The sequence below is a fragment of the Prionailurus bengalensis genome, chromosome D1 (assembly GCF_016509475.1).
Source record: "Prionailurus bengalensis isolate Pbe53 chromosome D1, Fcat_Pben_1.1_paternal_pri, whole genome shotgun sequence".
Taxonomy (NCBI): Eukaryota; Metazoa; Chordata; class Mammalia; order Carnivora; family Felidae; genus Prionailurus; species Prionailurus bengalensis.
The window spans coordinates 111,472,265-111,495,538 of NC_057346.1; the positions used below are offsets into that span (position 1 = coordinate 111,472,265).

Consider the following 23,274-nt stretch of genomic DNA (forward strand, 5'->3'; position numbering starts at 1 on the left):
TTCATACCGAGGGAAGAGGCATCATTTAATGCAAGTAGGTTTTTGCTTTAGTTTTACCTGTGGAGATTTTAATGGTAGGGTAACTGTTTTAAATGTGGAAGATGTTGCAAATAATGTTTCTGTCCGTGTGTAGGCAATTAACTACTCCTGTACGTACATTTTGTTTACAGTGTTTCTTTCGATCGAGTATCAGACATCAACTTTACTCTCAATACAAATGAAAGCGTAAGTATTAAATGTTTCTTCTCCTTAGCAACACGGTATACGAGAGGTGGACAGTGGGGCCTGGGGTTTGTCCCAGCCTGTGCGTGGATGCCACGTGCGCTGGGACCCTCCGCGCCCCAGGACCCTTCATCTTAGGCTGGTATCACTTCACCCACCCGTGTCACCTGCGTGGTCCCTGTGGGGATGTGAGTTTGCAACCCTGGTTTAAGATGTGACAGGGCTGCTAAACCGGGTCACTTGTGATTACAGGCTAGACTTCAGAGAGTGCATTTTGACTCGAGCCAGATGCCTTTTATTCCAGATGTATGTCACCGGGAGAGAAACTTGGGCTAGATCAGGGCCAGCGTGTCATCCCCGGGCAGGGCTCAGACACCAAGTCGGCCCTGTCGGCAAATGATGCGGGATTGGTGTCATTTGAGTGGGCACGGTCCTGATTTTTCTGTTGATTGACACGAGGGACCGCTGGCTTATTGGCTGATGTGATGAGGTAGAAGGTCCTGACTGGGCTGTTGCTGTTACCGTCACTGCCGCTTAGCTGGTAAAAGCGGAGGAAACGCGGGTTGCTTTGTTGTCAGGGCGGATCTGGGATTGCATCTTGGCGGAGGGGGGGGGGGGGGGGGGGGCGGCAGGGAGGCTCTTGGAGGGAACACGGTGCTTCTCCGGGTGAGGGGAGTCCGGGGAGACCGTGTAGGCTTCTGTGGGCCAGTTTTGAATCGAGTCTTTGGAGGGGGAGCTTTCTGTGGTTCCGCAAAAGCTGACGTTGCGTGCTGTTACGTTTCGTTTTGGTGTGTGTGACAGACACTGTTTAAAAAAATTTTTTTTTTTAACGTTTTTATTTATTTTTGAGACAGAGACAGAGCATGAACGGGGGAGGGACAGAGACAGAGAGAGAGGGAGACACAGAATCGGAAGCAGGCTCCAGGCTCTGAGCCATCAGCCCAGAGCCCGACGCGGGGCTCGAACTCATGGACCGTGAGATCGTGACCTGAGCTGAAGTCGGACGCTCGACCGACTGAGCCACCCAGGCACCCCTACAGACAGACACTGTTTTTTAAAGGAAGTTTGCGTTGGTAACTTGTGGAGAAAATAACTTGATTTTTAAGTTTGTTTTGTTATTTTTCACTCTCTCGCTTTTATTTAGGGAAATATTGCCTTGTTTGAAGCATGTTGTAAGGAAAGAATCCAGCAGTTTGACGATGGCGGCTCTGATGAGGAAGACATCTGGGAGGAAAAGCACATTGCGTTCGCTCCGGAATCCCAGAGACGGTCCAGGTGAGGGGTTTGTTACAGTGGCCGTAATCCCCAGGCGGAGAGTCGGGGGTGGTTGGGAGACGCACATCGGGTCCTCGGCAGATGCACGTATGCGACCTAGAGACCGGTGCTTCTGTCGCGGTCAGAAATGCCCTTGTCAGCTGACGCGAGGTGGTGCCAGTCGGCCCGTGTCCAGTGTGACAGGAGTGTGGACGAGTCAAGGTGATGAACTTGAAAATGCAGGGAGCGTTTAGACGTAGTTCGAGATGCGTCGTGGCGCGGCCTCTTCTGAACGGGAGGCAGCGCCGAGGAACGTAGCGAACGGCGCTTCGGGTCGATGCCCCCTCACCACTAACGTCCGCGCAAGCGGAGTTCTGTATGGTTGCCTCCGAAAGACTGAAGGTTTCCCCAGGGGCGGGAAAAGCTGTCTCTACAAGTTAGTCTAGCTTGGGGAGACGGGCTCCTGCCAGCGGGGGCCCTTTGGGGTCAGTCCAGTTGGGTTTTTTCCCGTCTAATTTGTCACTCCGGCACGAGAACACGGAGTTCTTGTTATCCGAGTAGCCATCGCCAGCATCTTCATAGTCGGGAGAATAGCAGCGGAACTCTCCTGTTTTTTTCATGTGTTTTTAAGAAGTAATGTGTCCACCTGGCAGACAATTCGAAGAAAACAGAACGTACGGTGAAAAGTACATCCCCTCCCGCCCCTGCCCCACTGGCCGTTTCTTCCTCTTGCTGGGTAGAGGGCACCAGCACCCCTGCCCTTTCTCCGCGCGCACCGGCAGCTGTCGTGTCTCTTAGGAAGCGTACTGCTTCGGGTTACAGAAGGACCCACCTGTCGCTTAAACACCGCGACGGTGTATTTGTCTCATAATCCACAGCCGTGTAAGGTCATTAAACCTAGCGGCTTTTCTCATGCCCACTCTGTCACCGTCTGCGTGTTGCCTTGTTACTTTGTAATGACCAGGTAGCTGCAGCTCCAGGACCAGGAAGCAAAGACAGAGATCTTCATGGTGACTTTGTTTGTTTTTGTTTATTTGTTTTGTTTTTAAGATAAAGCCCCAAACTTGTCTGTCACCATCTCACTATGAAATTCTGGGCCTCGTGTTGAGTGAATTCACTGAATGGCCATTGCCTACTACCGTTCACCTTGTGATGGCAGACCGTCCTCACACCTTGGAGCAGTCGCACCCCCAGCGGGGCACCCTCTGTAGAGAGCGTAGAGAATCGAGTATGGCAGTGAAGGTAGCATCCTAGAGGACAGGACAGTTGATACCCAGAGGGAGCACAGGATGATGAGAAAAGGCAACTTTCTATTATTTAACAGCTCTGTTGAGGTGTAATCGACGTACAGAAAACTCGTTTATTTAAATCATACGGTGTACCAAGTTTGGACGTATGAATACATCCATGACACCATCATCTCAATCAAGATCATGAACTCATCCATCACCCGCAGAAGTTTCCTCCTGCCCTTTTCTATTGCCTTCCCCCATCTGCTTTTTGTTCCTTTAGAATAATTTGTGTTTTCTAGAGTTTTGTGTAAGTCACATTGCACATTATGTAATTTATGTTGCTTCTTCCACTCGGCATAACTATTGTGAGAGTCATTCATGTTGGGTGATGCGTCAACAGCTCATTCTGTTTTACGGTTGAGAAGTGTTCCATTAAATGGATGTACTACCCACCGAATGGGTGGCTGTGTTTATCCCTGTACCTGATAATGGACATCTGGGTTTCTAGTTTTGGGCTATGGTATCACTTGAGGGTAGACTGGTAAGTTATGGTTATATATTGTAAACCCTGAAGCAGCCACTAAGCAATAAAAACAGAGTTATAGTTAATAAGCCAACAAAGGAAATTAAATCATAAAAAATATCTAAAAAGAGAACAAAACAATAAAGGCAACTGAGACCCACAGAAAACTAATAACAGTGTGATAATATTAAACCTAGGCAACCGTATCAGGATTCATTAAATGCTATTAAACATATGATCTCATAACCCTAGTTAAAATGAAGGGATTTCAGATCGGATAAAAAAATAAGGTCTAACATATGCTGCATCTGAGAAAGAAATATAAAGACACAAACAGGCTGGAAAAAAAGAGGGTCTGCATATTTAAAAAAAATTTTTTTTAACATTTATTCATTTTTGAGAGAGAGAGAGAGAGACAGAGCATGAGTGGGGGAGGGGCAGAGGGAGAGGGAGACACAGAATCCGAAGCAGGCTCCAGGCTCTGAGCTGCCAGCACAGGGCCCGACACGGGGCTCGAACTCACGGACTTCGAGATCATGACCGGAGCTGAAGTTGGACGCCTAACCGACTGAGCCACCCAGGCGCCCCTACATATTTAATAGTAAAGCGGATTTCAGAGGAAAAGCATAAAGAAAAGGTCATCAGGGGTCAGATCTTCAGGAGATCATAACGATTCTAAATGCCTACATACCTGTTAACAGAGCTTCAGAATATGTGGGGCAGAAACTGGTGAAGCGGCAAAGAGAAGCAGACAAACTGTGGTTACCATCAACATGCGTCTACACTCCTCTGTCAGTAGTTGACCACAGGCAGAAATCAGAGACGCGGACCACTGTCAGCGCGGCCCTGCCGGACATGTGCAAGGCACCTCAGGCAGCAGCAGCACCAGAGGCCCTACTGTCCGGTGCATGTGAGATATTTATGCCAAGAGAAATCCTATTCAGGCCATAAAGCAAGTCTCAGTATGTTCCTAAGATTTCAAGTCCTGCAAAGCATGTTCTCTGACTCCGGTGGGATTCAGTTAGAAGTCAGTCACAGAAAGATCTCTGGAAAATCCCTAAATACATGGAAACGAAATAACAAGTGGGTTAATGAGGAAATCAAAGGGGGCGTGACCAGACTGTCCTAGTGCTGTTTTTATGCACAAGTAGAGACCTCTCCAGGCCGTGACCTTGGCTTCCACCTTAGGAAACAGAAAGACAGTAGACGAGATCATTGCGACTTAAAGTCATCCTCTGAGAAGCCTGAGGAGTTGGTGCCCCTCCAGACAGAGCAGTCAAGAGAAGCAGGGGATACACGGTACTACGACCAGGAATGACAGCAGTGACACCACAACGTACTGAGGGCATGCCGTGACCGACTGAGGCAGACGATCTTTAAAGACCCAGACTACCAGAGCTTTCCTGCCCCCCAAGAAAGATAAGTGGAATAGTCCTGTATCTATGAAAGTTGAATTTTTAGTTTAAAACTTCCTACATAAAACACAAAAAACTCTGGGCCCAGGCGGCTTCTCTGGTGGATTCGACCAGACGTTTCAGGAATGACACCAGGTTTATACAAAAGCTTCTAGAAAATTGAAAAGGAGAATCTAGTGCTCATTCATTTCTAAGAGGCCACATCAGTGTGACGTGACATCAGAGCTGACATCACATGTCATGACAAGAAATGTGACTGCGTTATTCTCGTTAATGTGGATGCAGAAACGCCTTTCAAGGTTTCAGTAAATAAAGGCAACAATAATACATCATGACCAAATAAAGTCTATTCCAGAATTACAGAGTTGGTTTAATATTTGAAAATCAATCGGTAAGCGTGTGGCTGAACCGAACGTTTATACCTGATAGGAATTCTTAGCAAACTGGAGGTAGAATTTCCTTAACCTGCTTAAAACTTCTACAGTAAACCTACGGCTTGGTAGGTTAAAAAGTGGTCAAAAGTGAACAGTGTCCCCCTAAGACCAGGAACCAGACGAAAGAGGTCTCCTCTTACCAAGGCTTTTCGCTATTGTTGCTGAGGCTTCTAGCCAGTGCAGTTAGTCAAGAAAAGGAAATAAAAGCCGTCTAGATTGGAAAGGAAAGGGTAAAATTATCTTTATTCACAGACAGCAGTCACTGTCAGCGTAGAAAAATTTGTTGGAATCTCCGAAAAGGCTATCAGAACAGTTCAGTGGGTTTGGCATGATCGATCAGTACGATCGTGCTTCTCCGTACCGCAGCAGACAGTTGGAATTGACATCACTAAACAGCCCTATTGATAGTAGCATCAGAATATTGAATATATAAGGGTAACTGACAAGATGTGCAAGGCTTGGACACTGAAAATCACAAGACAGCTGAGAGAAATCCAGAATTGATAGATGTTTATGATTTGGAACTCAGTATTGTTCACATGCCATTTCTCCCCAGATTGATCTAGAGTCAGTGCAATCTCAAGTAAAATGATAATAGGCTTTTTGGTAACTGTCGACAAGCTGGCACTTAAATTCGTAAAGAAATGCAAAACAACCTTCATAACACCGAATTGGAGCACCAGCAGCACCCGATTTCAGAACACAGTAACTGCGACAGTGGCCGTTAAGACGGAGTAGATCGGGGGACGGAATAGAGTATAAATTATTAGATCTGGTGACAGCTGACTTTTGACAAAGGTGCAAGGGCAGTTCGGTGGAGAAAGGATAGTCTGTTGAACAAACAGTTCTGGAATGGGTGAACATCTGTCTGTGCCTCTTACCATACGTACACGGGGACTCGAAGTGGATCTTAAACCTGAATGTGACGCATCAGGCTGTAAAACTTCTACAGAAAATCCTTGTGACCTTGGGTTAGGGCAAGATTTCTAAGATCCGACACCAAAAGCACATGCATGAAAGGAAATTTTCATAAGCTCAAGTGCGTCAAAATTAAGCGCTTCTGCTCTTGTGACCGCACTAGTAACAGGAAGGGATGGTGCGTGGATTCGGGAGGATACCTGCAAGTCACATGTCTGACGTGGGGCATCTGTGCGGGCCATGTAAAGGATTCTTGGGGCCCTATGGTAATGACAGCCTGGTTGTTAAACTGCTGAAGGTGGGAAAACACCCTCGAGGAATGATATGTGGGTGGTAGGTAGGTCGGCATGTGAACAGCAGCTCAACACCTTGGCCGTGACGGCAGTGCCACAGTGAGCGGCGTTTGCATCCTGTGAGAAGCCACCCACGTGTTGATGCACAGGGGCCAGCGGGACAGCTGAGAGCAGGGTTAGGCAGCATGTTCACAAAGGCAAGAATGATCCAGACAAAGTGCATGTTATTTTTTCTTACTGGATGACCTTCAGAATTTTCTGGATTTAGCTGGTGACTGATAGGCATCATTAAATATTTTAGTCTTTCCTCCCCCCCCCCCCCCCCTCCAGCTCGGGGAGTACAGACAGTGAAGAAAGTACAGACTCTGAAGAAGAAGACGGAGCGAAACAAGACTTGTTTGAACCCAGTGGTGCCAGTACGGAGGATAAAATGGAGGTAGACTTGAATGAACGTAAGTCGTCTTCCTTCTGTATTCATCTCTGTGTGTTGAAAACCGGTGTATTTTAAAACTAGGCGCCCTGGCCTGCAGGATGGGAGTTAGGTTGAAACTCCATCCTCTGAGTCCCCTAGGAGGTTTAAGTGTCAAGGGTGGGGGCTGAGGGAAGGAGCTGGCTGTCCCTCTGAGGGTGGGGCATCTCCTACGGTATGGATGCCCTCTGTGTGGGTCTGGCTGGAGGACACAGCACACTGGGAGCTCCAGCCTCTGGGTGCCTGGCAGAAAGGGAGACCACGTAGATTATGAAAAGATGAGGAAGTGCTGTGTTTGTGGGATCAGCAGGGACTATCCTGAAGGTGACACCTTAAAGCTGAAATGATTGGAAATGGGTTCTTCGGTTTATTTATGGACTGTGACCCTTGAACTTGTCCCGCCTTAGTGCTTATCTATGTCCTACTTGCGAAGAAGACTTGCATTAGCTGGCCTGTACAAAAATACCGTTGACTTCTGAAAGTTCAGGTTAATTTTTACGTGAGAGAGCCATGTGGATTGACACTGGGGCTTTCCCCGGGGCTGACAGTGCTCCTGTTCCCCAGGAAGGCCTCTGGGTACTCAGTTCTGGAGGCCGAACCCCAGCTCTGGGCTTCGGGTGGACCGCAGCACCCCAGCACCGGGGGCCTTAGCGGTAGCCAGCACACCCCCCACGGCGCAGACCCAGCGAGCGAGAGAGGCTTGGTCTCTCCTCTCCTTGCTTTCCCAGCTCACCATCTTCAGGAAGAAGCAGTGGGCTTTTCTGTCTGTAGCTCAGTTAGAATCCACACGCCTTTATCAGGTTCCAAGTGTGTGCCTGGGGTACGGGACAGCACACAGTCCACGTCCCGGAGCTCGGTCTCCTGAGGAAATGGGGAGACTGCCGTAGACTCTGGGGAGCTCATCTGGGAAGGTCACTTCTGTGTAGCCTAAAGCGTGGTGTGCAATGAGAGCAAAGACACAGAGACCTCGTGTCGCCCCAGGGGACACATCTCTGAGGAGGCGGCGTCGAAACAGACCTGCAGGTTGGGTGTGAACTGCTGGTGGGCAGCACAGGGAGGATGGGTTAAAGGATATAAACACGAGCAGAGCAGCCAGGTGAAGAGAGAGGTTGGGACGTGGTCGGGAAGGGTCCCAAGCACAGAATCTTCTGTTCCCCTCGAGTGTGGCAGGTACCGCCTTCTGTGCACCAGCCCCGAGGCTCTGGACCCAAGTCTGAGTGTTTATGGACCCTTCTTTGGGGCCGCGTGTTGATTAAGTCACTGGCCCTTCGTGATTTGCTCCGTTCCTAGGAGGCTGGGCTGTGGGGTGGGGGCTGGAAGTTGCAGCCCTCTGACCCCCGGCTGGTTCCCCTGGCAACCAGCCCACCCTGAGGCTCCCCAGGAGTCCCCGGCCGGACGGATCTGTAGCACACAGAAAGACTCGGATTCCAAGGGTTTGGGGGTGCGCTGTGCCTTCTGTGTGTGCTGACGACAGGGGCACTGCGTGTGGGGAGGCCGTTAGAAGTGCAAAGTGGGGCCACACCTGACTTGGGAAGCATTGAAAGTCTCCAATTTGTGGCAGCAGAATGGCCAGCATACTGATACTGCTTCTTTCGTTTTTTAACTTTGTTTTGGAATCACTTTGGATTTACGGCAAAGCTGCAGAGATTGTGCAGGGAGTGGCCGTGCACCGTCATCCTCCCAATGTTACTATAGTCTTGGTACATTTGTCAGAAGTAAGAAATTAGCATCTTCTTTTAGATGTAGCTTTATGTCCTTGTTTGTGTGTGTGTGTGTGTGTGTGTGTGTGTGTGTGTGTGTGTGTTTCTTCCCACGGTATTTGTTTTGTTTTGTTTTTTTTTTTTTTTTTAATTTTTTTTTTCAACGTTTATTTATTTTTGGGACAGAGAGAGACAGAGCATGAACGGGGGAGGGGCAGAGAGAGAGGGAGACACAGAATCAGAAACAGGCTCCAGGCTCTGAGCCATCAGCCCAGAGCCTGATGCGGGGCTCGAACTCACGGACCGCGAGGTCGTGACCTGGCTGAAGTCAGACGCTTAACCGACTGCGCCACCCAGGCGCCCACCCCACGGTATTTGTTAGTTGTTCGTTTATCAAGAGAAGCTACTTCATACCCCGGTGTTCGTGTTTCCAAGTTGGGGAACACAGGTCAGTGACAGACTTCCGTGGAAGCCAGCCCAAAGAGACTCTTCACATTCCAACATCGCTTTGCACTCTGAAAGATACCAGCCACCTTCATCTCCTCAAAATCTTTCATGGAATCGTGATTTCCATAGACATCTGCATATACCTTCTTTCTTGTTTCGGCCACAGCAAACTTCTAGAACGCTGCAACCCCCAGGGTACAGCGAATGCTCCCGCAGTATGAAATTGCAGACGCTTGGCCAGAAGGCCTCGCATCTGAGGGTTCAACAGAGCACCGGAAGTCATAGTAGCTGTTCCCAACCCCAACCTCAAATCCGGCGTCCTTCCTTTCCTAACTGGGACAGAAGTGGCCTTGTGTGGTATTTCTATGGGGAAAAGCAATCTTAGGAATAAGAGTTGAAATAAGAAGTAAGAATCGCCCTCCGCGGGACTGTCCCATCCCCACCACTCTGGTCCATAGTATCGTTGCGCGTCTTTTTTGAGACCTCTCGTATTCCGTTAAACTACTGAAGTATTCTCAAGATGAAATTCCTCCCCTCTTTTCAGCACCCAACTGGTCAGCCAACTTTGATGTCCCCATGGAGACGACCCACGGTGCTCCTTTAGATTCTGTAGGGTCTGACGTCTGGAGCACAGAGGAGCCAATGCCAACTAAGGAGACGGGCTGGGCTTCTTTCTCGGAGTTCACGTCTTCCCTGAGGTGAGTGCCCGTGCGCCAGCTCCCTAAACCTTTCCGCTGGAGAACTGGGGGTGGCGTGCCAGCTGCTGACACCGTTTGTGAAGGTCGTGCCTGACACAAGGTTACGAATCGGTGTGGCGGAGACGGCAACGAATTACAAGGAGACCAGCCTCATCCTCCTCCCTCTCGTCCAGGATGAGCTGGGAAAGGCCGTCGCCCGGGAAGGTGTGGCCCCAGGAGGTGACGTAGCAGGGCGCCGACGGAGATGCCGTCTGCAGGCGCCCGTCTGGCCCCACCGAGCTATCGGGAAACAGGGTCGAGGAGAATGGGAGCAAGGTGGAGCCCAGGGACTCCTGACAGGTGCCTCTGTGCAGAGCGCTGCCTAACAGTGCAAAATGTGTCTTCAGGTGAAAGATAACGTCAACTTGTATGTCGCTGGTAGTTAGTCTGATACTTCGGGGCGTGAAGGGTAGGGCCGTCCTTCTTGTTACTTGTAGCATTCTTCACGACAGCGCCCTGTCATTTCATAGTTTTCCTGAACGGTTTTGTCCGCATTTGAGTATTAACTATGGATTTTAGGCCTTATTAGGCCTAGTTTGATTTGCTAAACGTGGTTTTATTTTGTCTACTGAGGGAAAAAAAACAGTCTCCACCGCCCCATTTGAAAGACTTTGTGGCTTTCCCTGCTCTAACGGGTGGCGGTAACTGCAGACCAGAGGACAGGCTGTTAGCAGCTGCGGGTATGCCACCCTCGGCAGACCGCAGAGCTGGCTCAACCCACACGGCTTTACGGCGGCGGTCGTGCCAGCGGGAAGTTCTCGTTCACACGTAGAAGGGAGATTTGTGGGCAGACGTCCCCAGGGCGTCGCAAGTTATTTCACTGGCTCCGCCCTCGCACCGGGCCGCCGCACCGGGCCGCCGCCTTTCCGCCTCTGGCCGCGTGTGTGACCGGAGGTTAGGTGCCCTGGGCTCCTTGGCACGTTGTTGAAGCAGCGTGCTCGTCTTTGACCCTGTGCACAAGTCATACCGCCTCTTGAAGTGTCACCAAGGCCCTGAGGCGGTTTGGCTCGAGGTAAAAGTAGGGACTTTGGTGAAAATGGCACCACGGGTGCAGCTGGTGCCACACAGGGCGAGCCCCTGCCTTCCCAGCCCTGCGGGCCTGGCGATCACGCGGAGGACGCGGGACTGGTGCGTTTTGAACCTTCCCTGCACACCTCTGGGAAGTCCCTGAGCTACTGTCCTGCTGCTTTGGCGGAATGTTTCCCTGCCCACGCTCGTCGACCTTCAGGCAGCGCACTTGTCTGCACTTAGACCTCTGTGTCGGCGGAGTCTGTAACCGACCGCCCGCGTCGCCCCAGCGAAGCCTGGATGTTCAGAGGGTTTTGTGAATAATGGTAACTGAGGGCTGTTTCCCACTGCTAACGAACTGAATTTTCTCTTTTCTAAAAGTACTAAAGATTCTCTAAGGAGTAATTCTCCAGTGGAGATGGAAACCAGCACTGAACCGATGGACCCTCTGGCTCCCAGTGTTGCCGCCCTGGGAGTGCAGCCGGAAGGTGGGTGCGGAGAACAGGGCACGAGCCTGCATGCCCACCGGCCGCTCGTGCCAAGGCTGTTCGGGCTTTAACTCTGTGCTTAGTGTTCTAGATCTAGTTTTTTCCGTCCACATAATAGGTTTGGGCTCAAGGGCCGATAGGAGTCAGGAAATCGGGATGGTAGGTCTGACGTCCACGGGGCAAGTGCTGAAGAGAAACGATGTGTTCATTCCAGAGCCGAGCGCGTTGATTCTAGAAGGCGTAGGGGATCTGAGATGTCAGTTACTCAGTCCCGTCAATGTGCAGAAATGGAAACAGGCCCAGAGAAGAAGAGCCCGGTTGGTTAGCCTGCAGAACCCAGTGTGAATGAGATCGGAATTAGTCACGTGTGTTTTCAGGACCAGCTGGTGCCCAGTTCTTTAGTCACTTGGAGTTTGCTTTGCTGGAGCCTGTGTGTGTGTCCAGGCACGTTTCAGGCCGTAAGGCTGTTCATTTCCTTCTCACCTTTATGAACAGTTGAAGTGGGCCCAGTGGATCGTCACGCTATTCAAGCTGTACACGCCGTTCCTTGCAGAGGCCCTGAGCTCTTTTCAGCCTGGCGAACAGGGCTTGGGAGGAGGTTGGTGGAAGGGGGGGTGCGAGGAGTTAGCGTGTGGAAGGAAAAAAGAAGTAGATAGGTCCTTAGAACGAGAAGTGAGGACACGGGGGGTGGGGCCCAAGAACCAAGGGGTGGGAAAAGTAATAAAACCGGTAACTAATATTGGGTTTATTTGTTCTGCTTTTAAGTAGTTTATGTGGATGATCTCGTTTTATCCCTCCGCAGTTTCGCACGTGGGTTCAGCTACCCCCATTTTACATGTAAGGAAAGTCTTGCCCTAGGGTTCTTTAGCTAGTAAGTGGCGAGGCCGGGGTTTGAATTCGGCAGGTCTGACCGCAGAGCCCAGGCTCGTGACCAATATAGCGTATAGCTCCCTGTTACAGAACAAAGAAATGGTCCACGAGGAACCACGGGAAAGTAACTTAGGGAAAGAAAAAAGGACCCAGTCGGACCCAATTGAAAATAGGACCCAACTGAAAGAGAGAATGAGAACAGTACCCTGAATAAACTGTCTCCTCGGTACTCGTGGGCTAAAGCGGGCGAATATGTGTGGCTGCCTAGAGTGCTGTCTGCCGTGAACCGGAGCGTCCAGCTGGGAAAGCCGGCCGGGAGAGGTTGGGCGTGTGGGTAGGTGCTGAGCTGGGAAGGCCGGAGGGGGCCCGTGGTCCTGAAGAGGGCCGGCAGGACGTCTCCCTAGTGGGCAGTTTTCAGAAGCCCGTGCCCGTCAAGAACTGGCCGAGGTGGCAGCCAGCAAACAGTCTCTTTCTTTTCCAAGCAGTAGCTGGAACACCGGGTGGCTGGGTCTGCACGGAAAGCGGGGCCCCGTTCTTGTTGGTTTTGGTCCGTGTGACCATCAGCTGTGTTGCTTTCAGCTCCAGGCAGCGTAGCCATGGAGGCCAGCTCTGACGGAGAGGAGGACACAGAAAGTTCAGACAAGGTAACTGAGACAGTGATGAACGGCGGCATGAAGGAAACTCTCAGCCTCACTGTAGATGCCAAGACAGAAACCGCAGTCTTCAAAAGGTAACCAGGGCTGGATCACGCTGGCAGCTTCAGGTTGTGGGAGGACGGCGGGGGGAAACCTCAAGTGTTAGCATCTTTAATTTGATTCCGATGTGGGTTCAGACATTGGCCGGACCTCTTCCCAGCTTCTCTGTTGAGCCCAATAAATCTAAACGAAGACATGGAGAGTTTGGGGTCCCTGAGTGCCTTTTTCTCTCTTTCTCTCTTTCTCTCTCTGTGATGCTCGGAAGACTGTGGATTAAGTCTAGTGGGTTCTAAATAGAGGAGTATAGGAAATGGACATTTCTGTAGTCACGGTAGAAACTGACGCGCATACGGGCTCCAGCCCGTCAAAACCCAGAGGATCAGTGTCGTGCACATCACTTTCTCCAGACACGGTGCAGCCGTGAGAATTCAGTAGCAAAATGGTAGCTTAAGAAACATTTTGGACACTAACCGCACTTTTAAATTCATGGAGCAAAACAGGGATCCTAATGGAAAATAAAAACGGAAAACTGAAAGGGTCACAAACACTTCCGTCAAGACTTGTGTGCTGCAGCGGCATCCGCGCTTGCCGCTGTGGCCTCTGTGCTCCGCTGAGCCTTTCGGATCGGAAGGGGCGCTTCCCGCCTCATTAGGAGGTCGCTGCAAAACACACAGCAGGCACAAGAAGGGACGTGGACTTTCCATGTGAGCGTATACACACACAACTTTAAAGTTAGAAGCTAGCGGGGGCGCCCGGGTGGCTCAGTCGGTTAAGCATCCGACTTCGGCTCAGGTCGTGAGCTCACAGTTCGTGGGTTCGAGCCACGTCAGGCTCCGTGCTGAGCATGGAGCCTGCTTATGATTTTCTCGGCTCTCACTCTCTTCACCCCTCCCCCCTGCTCGCACTCTCTTTCTCTAGAGTAAATTTTTTAAAAATCGGTAGCCTTTCTCTGCATCAGTAATAAGCAGCCAGGACCCATCATAAAAGGCATTCATCAACTACATCAAGTTTAAGATAATTCCTGAGTAATTGAACCCACGAATCTAGAGACAGTTGGGAAGAACTGATAAAAGCAGTCCCAGAAGAAGCGGACACGTGGAGGCCACGGCGGCGAGGACGGCAGCACTGTGCGTAGAGGCCCGGGGCAGAGGACAGTTGGGCACCGGGTCGTTGTGAGAAGCCAGGTGGAATTGGGAGGTGCACGCACCGGGGCACTGTGCCACCATCGCCAGAACACATGATCTTCCCAGCGTGAGTCCACAGCAGTACAGCGAGGTGGCCCGTTCCTCGCCAGTCACGTGCCGCAGGCCATGACTGCATTTTACGAGAACGGCAGTAACACGCGGTGAGCACATCAGGATAGTTGCTTTCGTGAGGATGGGGTGGGGGGTGCGGGTAAAGAAGAGTAAGGAACCAGGTGACTCGGGTGACTCTTCAGACTTTAGGCCGATTTCCTCCTTATAGGTTGCCTCGACCCTCCCGAAAGCCACCGAAGAAAATCATCCCAAATTGGGTTTTTCGTAAGCAAGTGCAAGACGGGACTCAGCTCTGAGAATGGCGGCCCTTCCCGGAGGGAACCGCTAGCTGCCCTTTAGCTTACGTGGGTGCCAAAATTATGGCGTCAGAATGGGAAGTCCGGACAGGATAGGCCACAGTCTGCTTGTGCAGCCCCCAGAGAGCCAGAGAGCCACAGCACTTGCTACTTACCTTCCTCCGCCAGCAGCCACCGAAGGGGTAGAGAACCCTGCCGGTATCTCGCCCGCCCAAGCCCTGTGACCCCTTCGGAGCCGCTTTCGCCTGTCGTGGCCACCCTTCTCGCCTCTCGGCCTTCGCGGTGCTCCTCGAGGAGCTCCATCCCACTGCAGGCCCCCGGTCCCAGGCTGGCTCACGTGACAGGGGCAGCAAGCCGACCGGGGTCTCTCCGGCCGACCGTGTGATGCTGGGCTGGGCCCCGAAAACAAAGTGCCGTAACTAAAGACCCGTTCCTTCAAACAGGTTCATTTGACACCTCCACCGAGTCTGCAGTTGTGCTTATGTGCAGTCGTGGACACATTCCCCCCCCACATTCCTCATTTATAGGAGTATTCTGAAACTCTTGTACGTTTCTTTTTCTGTTTTGCACACTGGGCTTCAGAGTGTTGAAATCCTATCGGTATGTATGGTAACACGGGCCGTTCTCGATCCGACACCAGCCGCATTACGTCATCCTTCCTCCGGTTCCCTCCTGTGTGTGCTCCTTCCCGTCCGTGATTTCCCAGTCACCGTCTGTGGTCCCTGTGGCCCCTCCCCCGAGCATGCTCAACCCCGGGGCTCCGCTCCGTGGCAGCCGTGACTTCCAGGGTCATTGCATGTACCTTCATCCTCCCCCCGAGCTGGCAGCCCGGGCATCTAATGCTGCCTGTCATCCTCTTTACTGCAGCGAGGAAGGAAAACTGTCTACCTCTCAAGATGCTGCTTGTAAAGATGTGGAGGAGAGCCCTGAGACAGCAGAGGCGAAGTCTGCGGGCCCCCGGCCCCCCAGCAGTAGCCCAGAGCAGAGGTAACTCCCCGCTTCCTCGGACCTGCCCAGGCTCTGCTCTGGCTGTGGCTCTTGTCTCCTGGGAGCTGGGAGGAAGGTTGGCATCCAGGGCTGGGGACACAGGAGGGGGCCTTACAGGTATCCTCAGGCTTTCAGCGACTTAGCACGGTAACATTTTCTCAGGCCGCATCTAGGCAGGGTGCCTGAGTCAAGGTCTTATAGATCAGTTTACCTCCTTACTCCAAAAGCTAAAAATCTGACTGGTTTTTGGAGATTCAGTAACATCACTGGCTCTTTGAAACGTTACTGGGAATGGAAAGGTCTTGGATGCTGGCATACCTTCCCCCTTACACTTTTTTTTTTTTTTTGAGGACATGTTAAGTTGAGGCTGATATTGAGCTCTTCTGGGTTTGGGGTCCCTAGGCTGTGGCAGCCAAAGTTCTCACTGGGTCCACCAGCCACGGGCAGCACCTGGTGCCCCTTTTCCCACGATCACGCATATGTGACACATGGGGAGAGCCTTCCGGGAGGCCCTTTTATAAATGTAGCTAAATATTCTTAAGTCTTAGATGATTCCCTGTACGGTTTTTGTTTTTGCAAAATAGTTGTCTTGCTTAAGCCAGAGCTGAGTGATTTGGAATGTGATGTTTTCTTTCTAGTCACCTTTTGCTTAGACTGAGCCAGTGGTCTGAAGGGATAGGCCAAGCCAAAGCCTCAGCCGCCGAGGGCCGGCGCCCCGGCCCGTACGCACGGCCTCGCAGGTAGAGCAAGGGCGGCCTCCGATTGCTCCAGAGCTCGCACAAGAAGAGGACTTGCCCTTGGACCACAAGGAACTTTGCTCAGCACTTCCCAGAGTTAACTTTTTTGGTTATACACATCTAAGTTTGTACATTCCTTCCATAAGGAATAAAGTAACCTTTAAAGCCATTTCAGAGAAGTTGTACTTTCCCCCTCGCCAGACCCCCACCCCCCAAGTCTTCGCCATTTTCGGGGTAATGGGACCAGCGGGGGCCAGCAGGGGGCGCGCTCTGTTCACTGGTCGGCAGACCTGTAGTGTAGCAAACCCTGCTTTGGTTTCTCTCCTGGGAATGACAGCACGAGGGTTTGCTTTTATGATTAAAAAAAGCCTTTGGGGCGTACAAAACAGATGAGTTACAAGAACTCTTTGAGCACGTTGGCTCTCGTGCGGGCCGTGGGAGGAGGCAGAGTGACTCCCCAGCCCCGAGGGACCCAGCCCCGGCTGTGCAAGCATCCGGGCAGGTCACCTGTTTTGCCTGGGGTTTTCGGGTTAGGTCTTTTCAAGGTATTTTGTAGGATCTTACCCCTCGCCAGGTATGTCCCCTCCCTCCTGCTACTTACACATTCCCTTCTACGAGAACTGCTTCGAAGGCCGGGTCGTCCAGGTCTGCTCCCGTTCAGACTAGTCGCTTTGGGAGCCTCTTGGTTTCTCGGGCACAAGTGTTACAGGAGGCTCTGGGGTCATTTCCTTGGATCTCTGGAGCGCAGATTATCTGCCTCCGGGGACCCCACCTAGAAACATCTGGTGCGAAGAGCCCTGCCTGTCCGCCTGCCAGACTCGGGTGGCGGGGTGGGGCGGGGCGGGGGGGGTGGGGAGAGGGGCACTGGGGAGGGCTGGCGGAAGAAGACCAGGGCGTCCCTTGTGCCCGTGCACTCATCTGTTTGTCCTTCCTCCATCCAACACACGTGAGTGTGGCAGCCATTGGTCTAGGCCTGAGGGTGAAGCAGTAGGTTGACAGGCGCCCGGGTGACATAGGGACGTGTAGAAAGAGGTGCCGCTGAAGAATCGGGAAAGCTGGCTGAGATCAGGAGTCCCGCTTAGATGGGGCGGTGGAGGAAGGCCGCTGAGAAGGTGGCGTTGAGCTGCCGTGATGGCAGGGAGAAGGTAAGTCGTCTGACGCGTCACATCTGTGCCCTGAGTGACGTGTGGCAGCGTTGGAGGTAGAGCTGTCGGGACTCTCCGTGTGCCCTGTTCCCCACACGGTTCCCGTCACAGCCGGGCGTGATGCTCCCTTGGGGTGACAGGGGCGCACCGCCACGGTATTTAATCGGTAACTCCTGTCCGTCAAGCACGTGCGACTCCTGTGCTGGCCAGCGCGCCAGGCACGTTGCACGGATCCCGTCTCCCCCACCTCCGGGGGACTTGCCCCCGCCTTTCCCAGAGGGAGAAGCCGAGCTGAGAGAGGTTAGAGAACGCGCTGGAGACCCTGTAGCCTGTGAGCCATGACGGTCCGTACCGTCGTGTCTCTGAGGTGCGGAGACTCCTTGAACGTGAGCAGCGTGTGTCTCTCGCGGAGCCGGCTTCTGGGCTCTCTGTCACCACTAGCAGGTGTCTGGAGCCTTGGGCTCCTGAGCCGCAAGCCGGTCCCGAGGCACCTGTGTGCTTCCCCGGGCATCTCTTAGCCCCCTTTCCCGAGCCTGCGCTGCAAAGTTCTGGAAACACGGCCAAGACTGCCACGTTTGGCCCGTCGTTTTGGCAGGAACGTGGGGTTTGTGTGTTGTCCAGCCTTCCCTCTTCTGTGTGCCCGGCCTCAGCCTAACGCTTGCCCGGCAGAAGCACGTTTGTGAAAGTGCACGCCTGTTTTCCAGAGCTGGCCTGTTCACAAGCTTTTTCCCCCCTCTTTCGGTAGGAGAATCCTGTGTTTCAAGTGAAATTTTATGTGGGTTCTCCTACGTGGAACACATAAACAGGTGTTTGGAAGGAGAAATGAGCAAGGGGCTCATGACGGGTCCGGGAGCAACAGTCTGAAAGCGGCCGAGCTAGGCCACACCTGTGCCCCTGGGAGGCTGAGGCGGGACGGCTTCACGGAGCCCCTCCCTGCCGCAGCCCTGCCTGTGTGCCCGTTCACCACCGCAGAGGGGAAGCTAGAGCCTGTTCAGTTAGGCTTCCTGGAGGTTTGTGTCTGTGAAGCAGTCCATTAAATACCCGCCTCCCCGCCAGTGCCAGGCCTTGCACTGGGCGTTGGGTAAACTTGGGAAAGGAAACGTCCCCACCCTTGGGGAGCTAAACGGAAGTTTTTCACGAACCGTCTCACGTTTCCACCTTGAGTGCCTCAAATGTCTGTCTCTTCCCCCGCAGGACTGACCAGCCAAGCACTCCAGGCGACACGTCGGTCAATGGCCCCGTATGATGAGTGACCTCCGCCGCCGACTGAGGGCTGCACGTCGCCACCGTTCGGGGCCCCTGGAGACTTCACCTGGAGCCCGCCCAGCCGCCACTGCTGCACTCGCTCTGCAAGGGATCAGGACCAGCAACCTTTCTATTCTAGATTCTAAGACATTGTACAGAGAAATCCAGAAGTGTAAAAATATTGCACATTGACAAATACCAAGAATTTTTGCGTATGTTTATATTGTATTGTTCTAAATAATGGGTAGCCTGTGAAATACGATCTTGCCACCCGTGTAATAATGGCAGTAATACTGTAGTTCAAATGGCTGTAAGAATAGTTTTATAAAAGTGAATACACAGATCTATTGTATTTGAAACATAACTATTTGACAATTATTAGTGTGACCAAAGTATTAGGCAGTTTTCGTACATTTTTCACCTTGTACAAAATTCTGAATTCATTTCCCTTCCAGGCTGGCGAGGAGTCGTAGGGTTGAAATGCCCTCTGAGTGTTATTTTGGTTGGTCTGACTTACAAACGTGATTTTGAATAAGAAATATTTGGTGTTCTTTTTATAACCAGCTTTCGATTGGTAACTGTTTTCTGTATTGTTTTAAACGGATCAAAAAATGTAAGTCTATGGGTAGAGATTAAGTATTTATTGCTACAGCTTAGTTGATAAATCGATGTTATTGGAAAGCCATATGTTCTGTTAAAGTCTCGTTTGCTTGAAATGGTTATTCCTACAGGTGAGACACTAGACTGTTTGGAGTGTACCTGGCTTGTGGTTTGAGTAATTTCGTTTTTCGTTTTTGTTTCTGTTTTTTGTTTTGTTTTAGTAGTTCCTCCGCCTTTTAACCCATTCACCAAAATTTACCTTGTTAACAAGCATCACCAGTGAACATTTCCGAGCGTTTGCGTATTTAACGAACCTACATCCTGCGAGGCAGGTCAGTTGGAGAATGCTCGTGCTGCTGATGGGTTAGAGCGCGTCCATTTCACAGGCTGGTATTCTAAAACCAGAAATCAAAACCCGGCACCTAAGCATGGTGATTGTTTTCCTGTACCTTGTGAGGTTTTCACTCGTAAATTCTAAACCAGTGTATTTTTTTTTTTTAGGACTGGTTTGTGTATATATATAGTGATTATGGATACTAATTCAGTGTAATTTATAATTTTCTATGTCAATATAAAGATACATCACAGCCTTCTCAAACAGCTGAAGCAATATATTGTATATTGCCGTATCGTCTGGGGAAAGGGTTCAGTTACTTCACCTCTTGCACTTTTAGACGCAGATCAGTTTTTCATTTCTGTAATAGAAAATTATTCACGTATTTTTACATCATTTGTTTTTCCTGACCAGTATTTAAAACCAAAAGGATATTCTGAATAATGGCCAACGATTTTTTTAGAACTAGCATCCCAAGCAGCGTGCCTAAACATTACATTGCATATGGAAATAAAAAAGAATCAAATGTTGAATGCCTTATTTCTTATTTACTTTTCCATTGTAAATGGTGTCAAAACTCTGTGTGAGGCTTACCGAGGCCGACCCAGCGCTCCGGGACCGTGGGGTCGGCAGCGCGCCCGCGACGGATGGCGGGGGTGCTGTACCTGGCCTTGGCGCACCTCCTCAGGAACCCTTGCTGCCGTGAGCTCCTCTCCGAAGAGACTGTCCTCGTGCGTTCTCCTCCGGAACCCAGCACCGCCAGAGGACAGGCTCCTTCCACTTGTCTCAAGGACGCGGACTCCCGGGGACGGCCGACGGACGGTCCGCGATGGTCCCGCCAGCCGCCGACAGGGCTCGGCCGCCTCCGCGCGGTTGGCTTCTCCACCGCACCCCAAGGTAACACAGCGTTTCATCCCACCTACTGCCGTTGAAAGAGCGACTCGAGGTTTTTCTTTGGAATGACGTTCTGTTAGCTCGTTTGACGTGGCAGGGAGGACACAAGGGTGGAAAGAGGCAAGCGTGCTGGGGGCGCCAGCCCGAGGGCCAGGAGCGAGTCCGCTCTCGTGTAGTCTCTGACTTCTGTGTATTGGCCATACCGAATCGCGAGCCTAACAGATGTCTATAATACAGTACCTGTATTAAAGATAACTGCGGCAAAAATAAAGCCTGATTCTTTGTTTCTAGAAATCTCCTCTTGTGCCTCGCTTGGGCTTTAATAAGCAGACAAGGTGTGTAATGGGCGGGGCCTCCTGACCGTGTACCAGGTCCCGAGTGAGGAGTGTGCCGTCCGCAGGGCCTAGCGCTGTAAGCCAGGCACCCCGAACCGTCCGCGAGCGGCGCACGGGGGCCCAGTAAGTATACTTCCGCAGACGGAGACTCCCCGCCAGCTCTGGTCTTTAGGTGGTTCACCTGGTCCTGGGGCGCCTCGCTGTCTCCGTGGGTTGCGCTTCTCCAGGCCACGTGGTTGGTCTCCGTCCCTGCCGGTAACTCCGCTGGTAAAATTCTTAGGTGCCCCATCATGAGGTTTAAAACGTGGTGCTACTTTTCAGCCTCTCCTTTTTCACTCGCCTTCCACCTGTCTGCGCCAACAGACACAGAACGCCAACAGACACGCACAGAACAGGCTGGTTCCCCGAGCCAGCCACCACGACCCTCTGTGCTGGGCCGCGCACGCCCGGACCCTGTGGGCATCGTGCTGGGTGACCAAGGGCACCGGCTCTGGGGCCAGGGGCTTGTGATCGCGTCCCGCCGAACCCTCTCGTAATGACTGTCTCCCCATCTTTCCCCGCCAGGTGGAACTCAACAGGGACACGTTTTCAGGCTGAGAAGTAGCTAGAATAGTTCTTTGCCTCATGGTAGGTGCTTCAGAATCGTTAGTGTTACTTCTCGACCCCATAACGTCACACACTAACCTTCCTAAGTCCTGGCTCTGAGCCTGTTTTATTGAAACCCCGTGCCTCCTAAAAACCCGAGCGCCTTCGCTCCAGTCAGATGGGCTGAATTAGTTCTCTGCTTCAGGGTCAGCTACATCCAGCACCAGCTGCGTTCACGGGTAGGTTTCCTGGAACACAGCTGTGGCCGTGTGTTCACACACCGTCGATGGCCACGTGTGCACTGAGGGAGAGTGGAGGGGTTAATGCTGCCTCGCTCACTGCATAGCCTGTGTTCGTTGTGCACCCTGGTGCCACTTCCTTGTTTGGATCCCACCCCCATCCACGTGGATCCCTTTCCTGTCATTAATTCTCAGCAGTCCGCGTATGCTGGCTTCTTTTGCCCTTGCCATCTCTGCCAGTTAGTTCTTCAGTATTTACCTAAAACACGGGTGCCACGGTGCTGTTTTTGGTCACCCCAGATCTGTCCTAAATGCTTTACAGGCAAGGACAGGGGCGCCTGGGTGGCTGACTTCGTCTCGGGTCACGATCTCATGGTTCGTGGGTTCGAGCCCCGCGTCGGCTTCTGCACTGACCATGTGGAGCCTGCGTGGGATTCTCTCTCTCCCTCTTCTCTGCCCCTCCCCTGCTCATGCTGTCTCTCTCAAATAAATAAAACTTTTAAAAAGTTACTAAAAACTAAAAGACGCTCCTAGTCAAAGCCTTTTGGTTATGTTTTTCTTGGAATTTGACAGTTTGATTTCAAAGTAGACGACAGACGGAGACCAGCTGCGTGGAATGTTTGGTAGCCAGTAGAATGATAGAAATGTCAACCTCCATTACAGAAGACAGACTGAGGAGCCACACACAGAACAGTTCTGAAGCAGAGCAGTGTGCACGTGTGTGTGCATGCGCACATGGTAAATTTGATGAGTTCGCTCACAGGAGTGGAGACGTCCAGGTGACTTCTGGGACCGCCCCGCCTCGCTACTGGTCCTGACCCCTGGTTAGCAGTTCTCATAATCTGCTGGCAGAGTCGGGGAGGTGCAAGAGACCGTAGTGCCTGCAGACCCCAAGGTATTGACTGTTGACCCTTCATAGACAAAGGCTGCCAGCCCTTGGAATAGATCAAGTAGATGGAATAGAATCCACAAATAGACCCACGAGCTCACCGGCAGTTGGTTTTCAACAGTGTTGCCAAGGCAGTGACGTGAGCACAGGAAAGTCTTTCCAGCCAGTGACCGACGACTGGGTATTTATATGAGAAAAAACGAACCTCGATCCTACCATAGACTTTATCCAAAAATTAGTCCCACGTGAGTCACAGCTGTGAACAGAAGCACTTAAGTTCCTAAAAGGACACAAATAACCAAACCACTTTGGAACGGGCAAAGTTTCCTAGGACACAAAGCACAAATGACAGACAAAAATGCAGCGGGCGTTCACCACGATGAGCGTTTTGTGCCCTTCAAAATGAACGGGTAGGCCCTGGGCTGCCAAGAAGGGGAAAATCTCCACGTGCCCTGACAGGACTCCTTCCTCCCTTAGCAAACGGGCAAGAGACTTGAACACATCATCACAAAGAAGGTACACGAGCGGCCAAGAACTTGAAAAGTTGTTCAGTGTCCGCCTAGGCTTCCGAACTTGCGCATTAAGGCCACAGGAGGGGACAATTTCCCATCTGCCAGTTCGGCTAACACTGAAGACTGGCGACCCCAAGAGTCGAGGAGGGTGCGGCAGAGGCAGTAGCTAGCACTCCTTGCTGTCTAAATGCGTCCCGTGCGGAAATCCGTTGGGCGAGTTTCCAATGTTTTGAGTTCGGGATTCTTCTTCTGCCTTATGAGTCAGCAATTCTGTTGGACGTTCACCCAGGAGACAAGAAACTGGGCGTCCACAAACGATACACAAGACATGGCTTGTGTATTCATAGTGACAAAAGATTTTTTTAAATGTCCAACAGGAAAATGGGTAAGCAGGTTATGGCGTATTACTACAATAGACGCTCAGCAGTAAACAGGAATGGACTGATAAACGCAACATATTGTCGATCTTGAACATGTTAAGGGAAAGGAGAAAGACCTATAAGAAAGAGGACTTC

At 51.6% G+C, this 23,274-nt stretch overlaps 1 protein-coding gene across 31 annotated transcripts in view; it reads left to right on the forward strand.

Moving 5' to 3' along the window:
• PPP6R3 (protein phosphatase 6 regulatory subunit 3) overlaps positions 1–19,835 on the forward strand; it is a 136,520-nt gene extending 116,685 nt beyond the window's left edge. For 10 of the 31 annotated variants that reach the window (XM_043581880.1, XM_043581884.1, XM_043581886.1 and 7 more), the window contains 9 exons: positions 171–225; positions 1,367–1,497; positions 6,622–6,743; positions 9,452–9,605; positions 11,034–11,140; positions 12,590–12,740; positions 14,840–14,857; positions 15,125–15,244; positions 15,883–16,150. In XM_043581880.1, coding sequence (XP_043437815.1) covers positions 171–225; positions 1,367–1,497; positions 6,622–6,743; positions 9,452–9,605; positions 11,034–11,140; positions 12,590–12,740; positions 14,840–14,857; positions 15,125–15,244; positions 15,883–15,988 — 964 coding nt within the window. In that variant the 3' untranslated portion in view covers positions 15,989–16,150. The other 21 variants (XM_043581908.1, XM_043581910.1, XM_043581909.1 and 18 more) reach the window with 4 other exon arrangements.
• Positions 19,836–23,274: the final 3,439 nt, after the last annotated feature.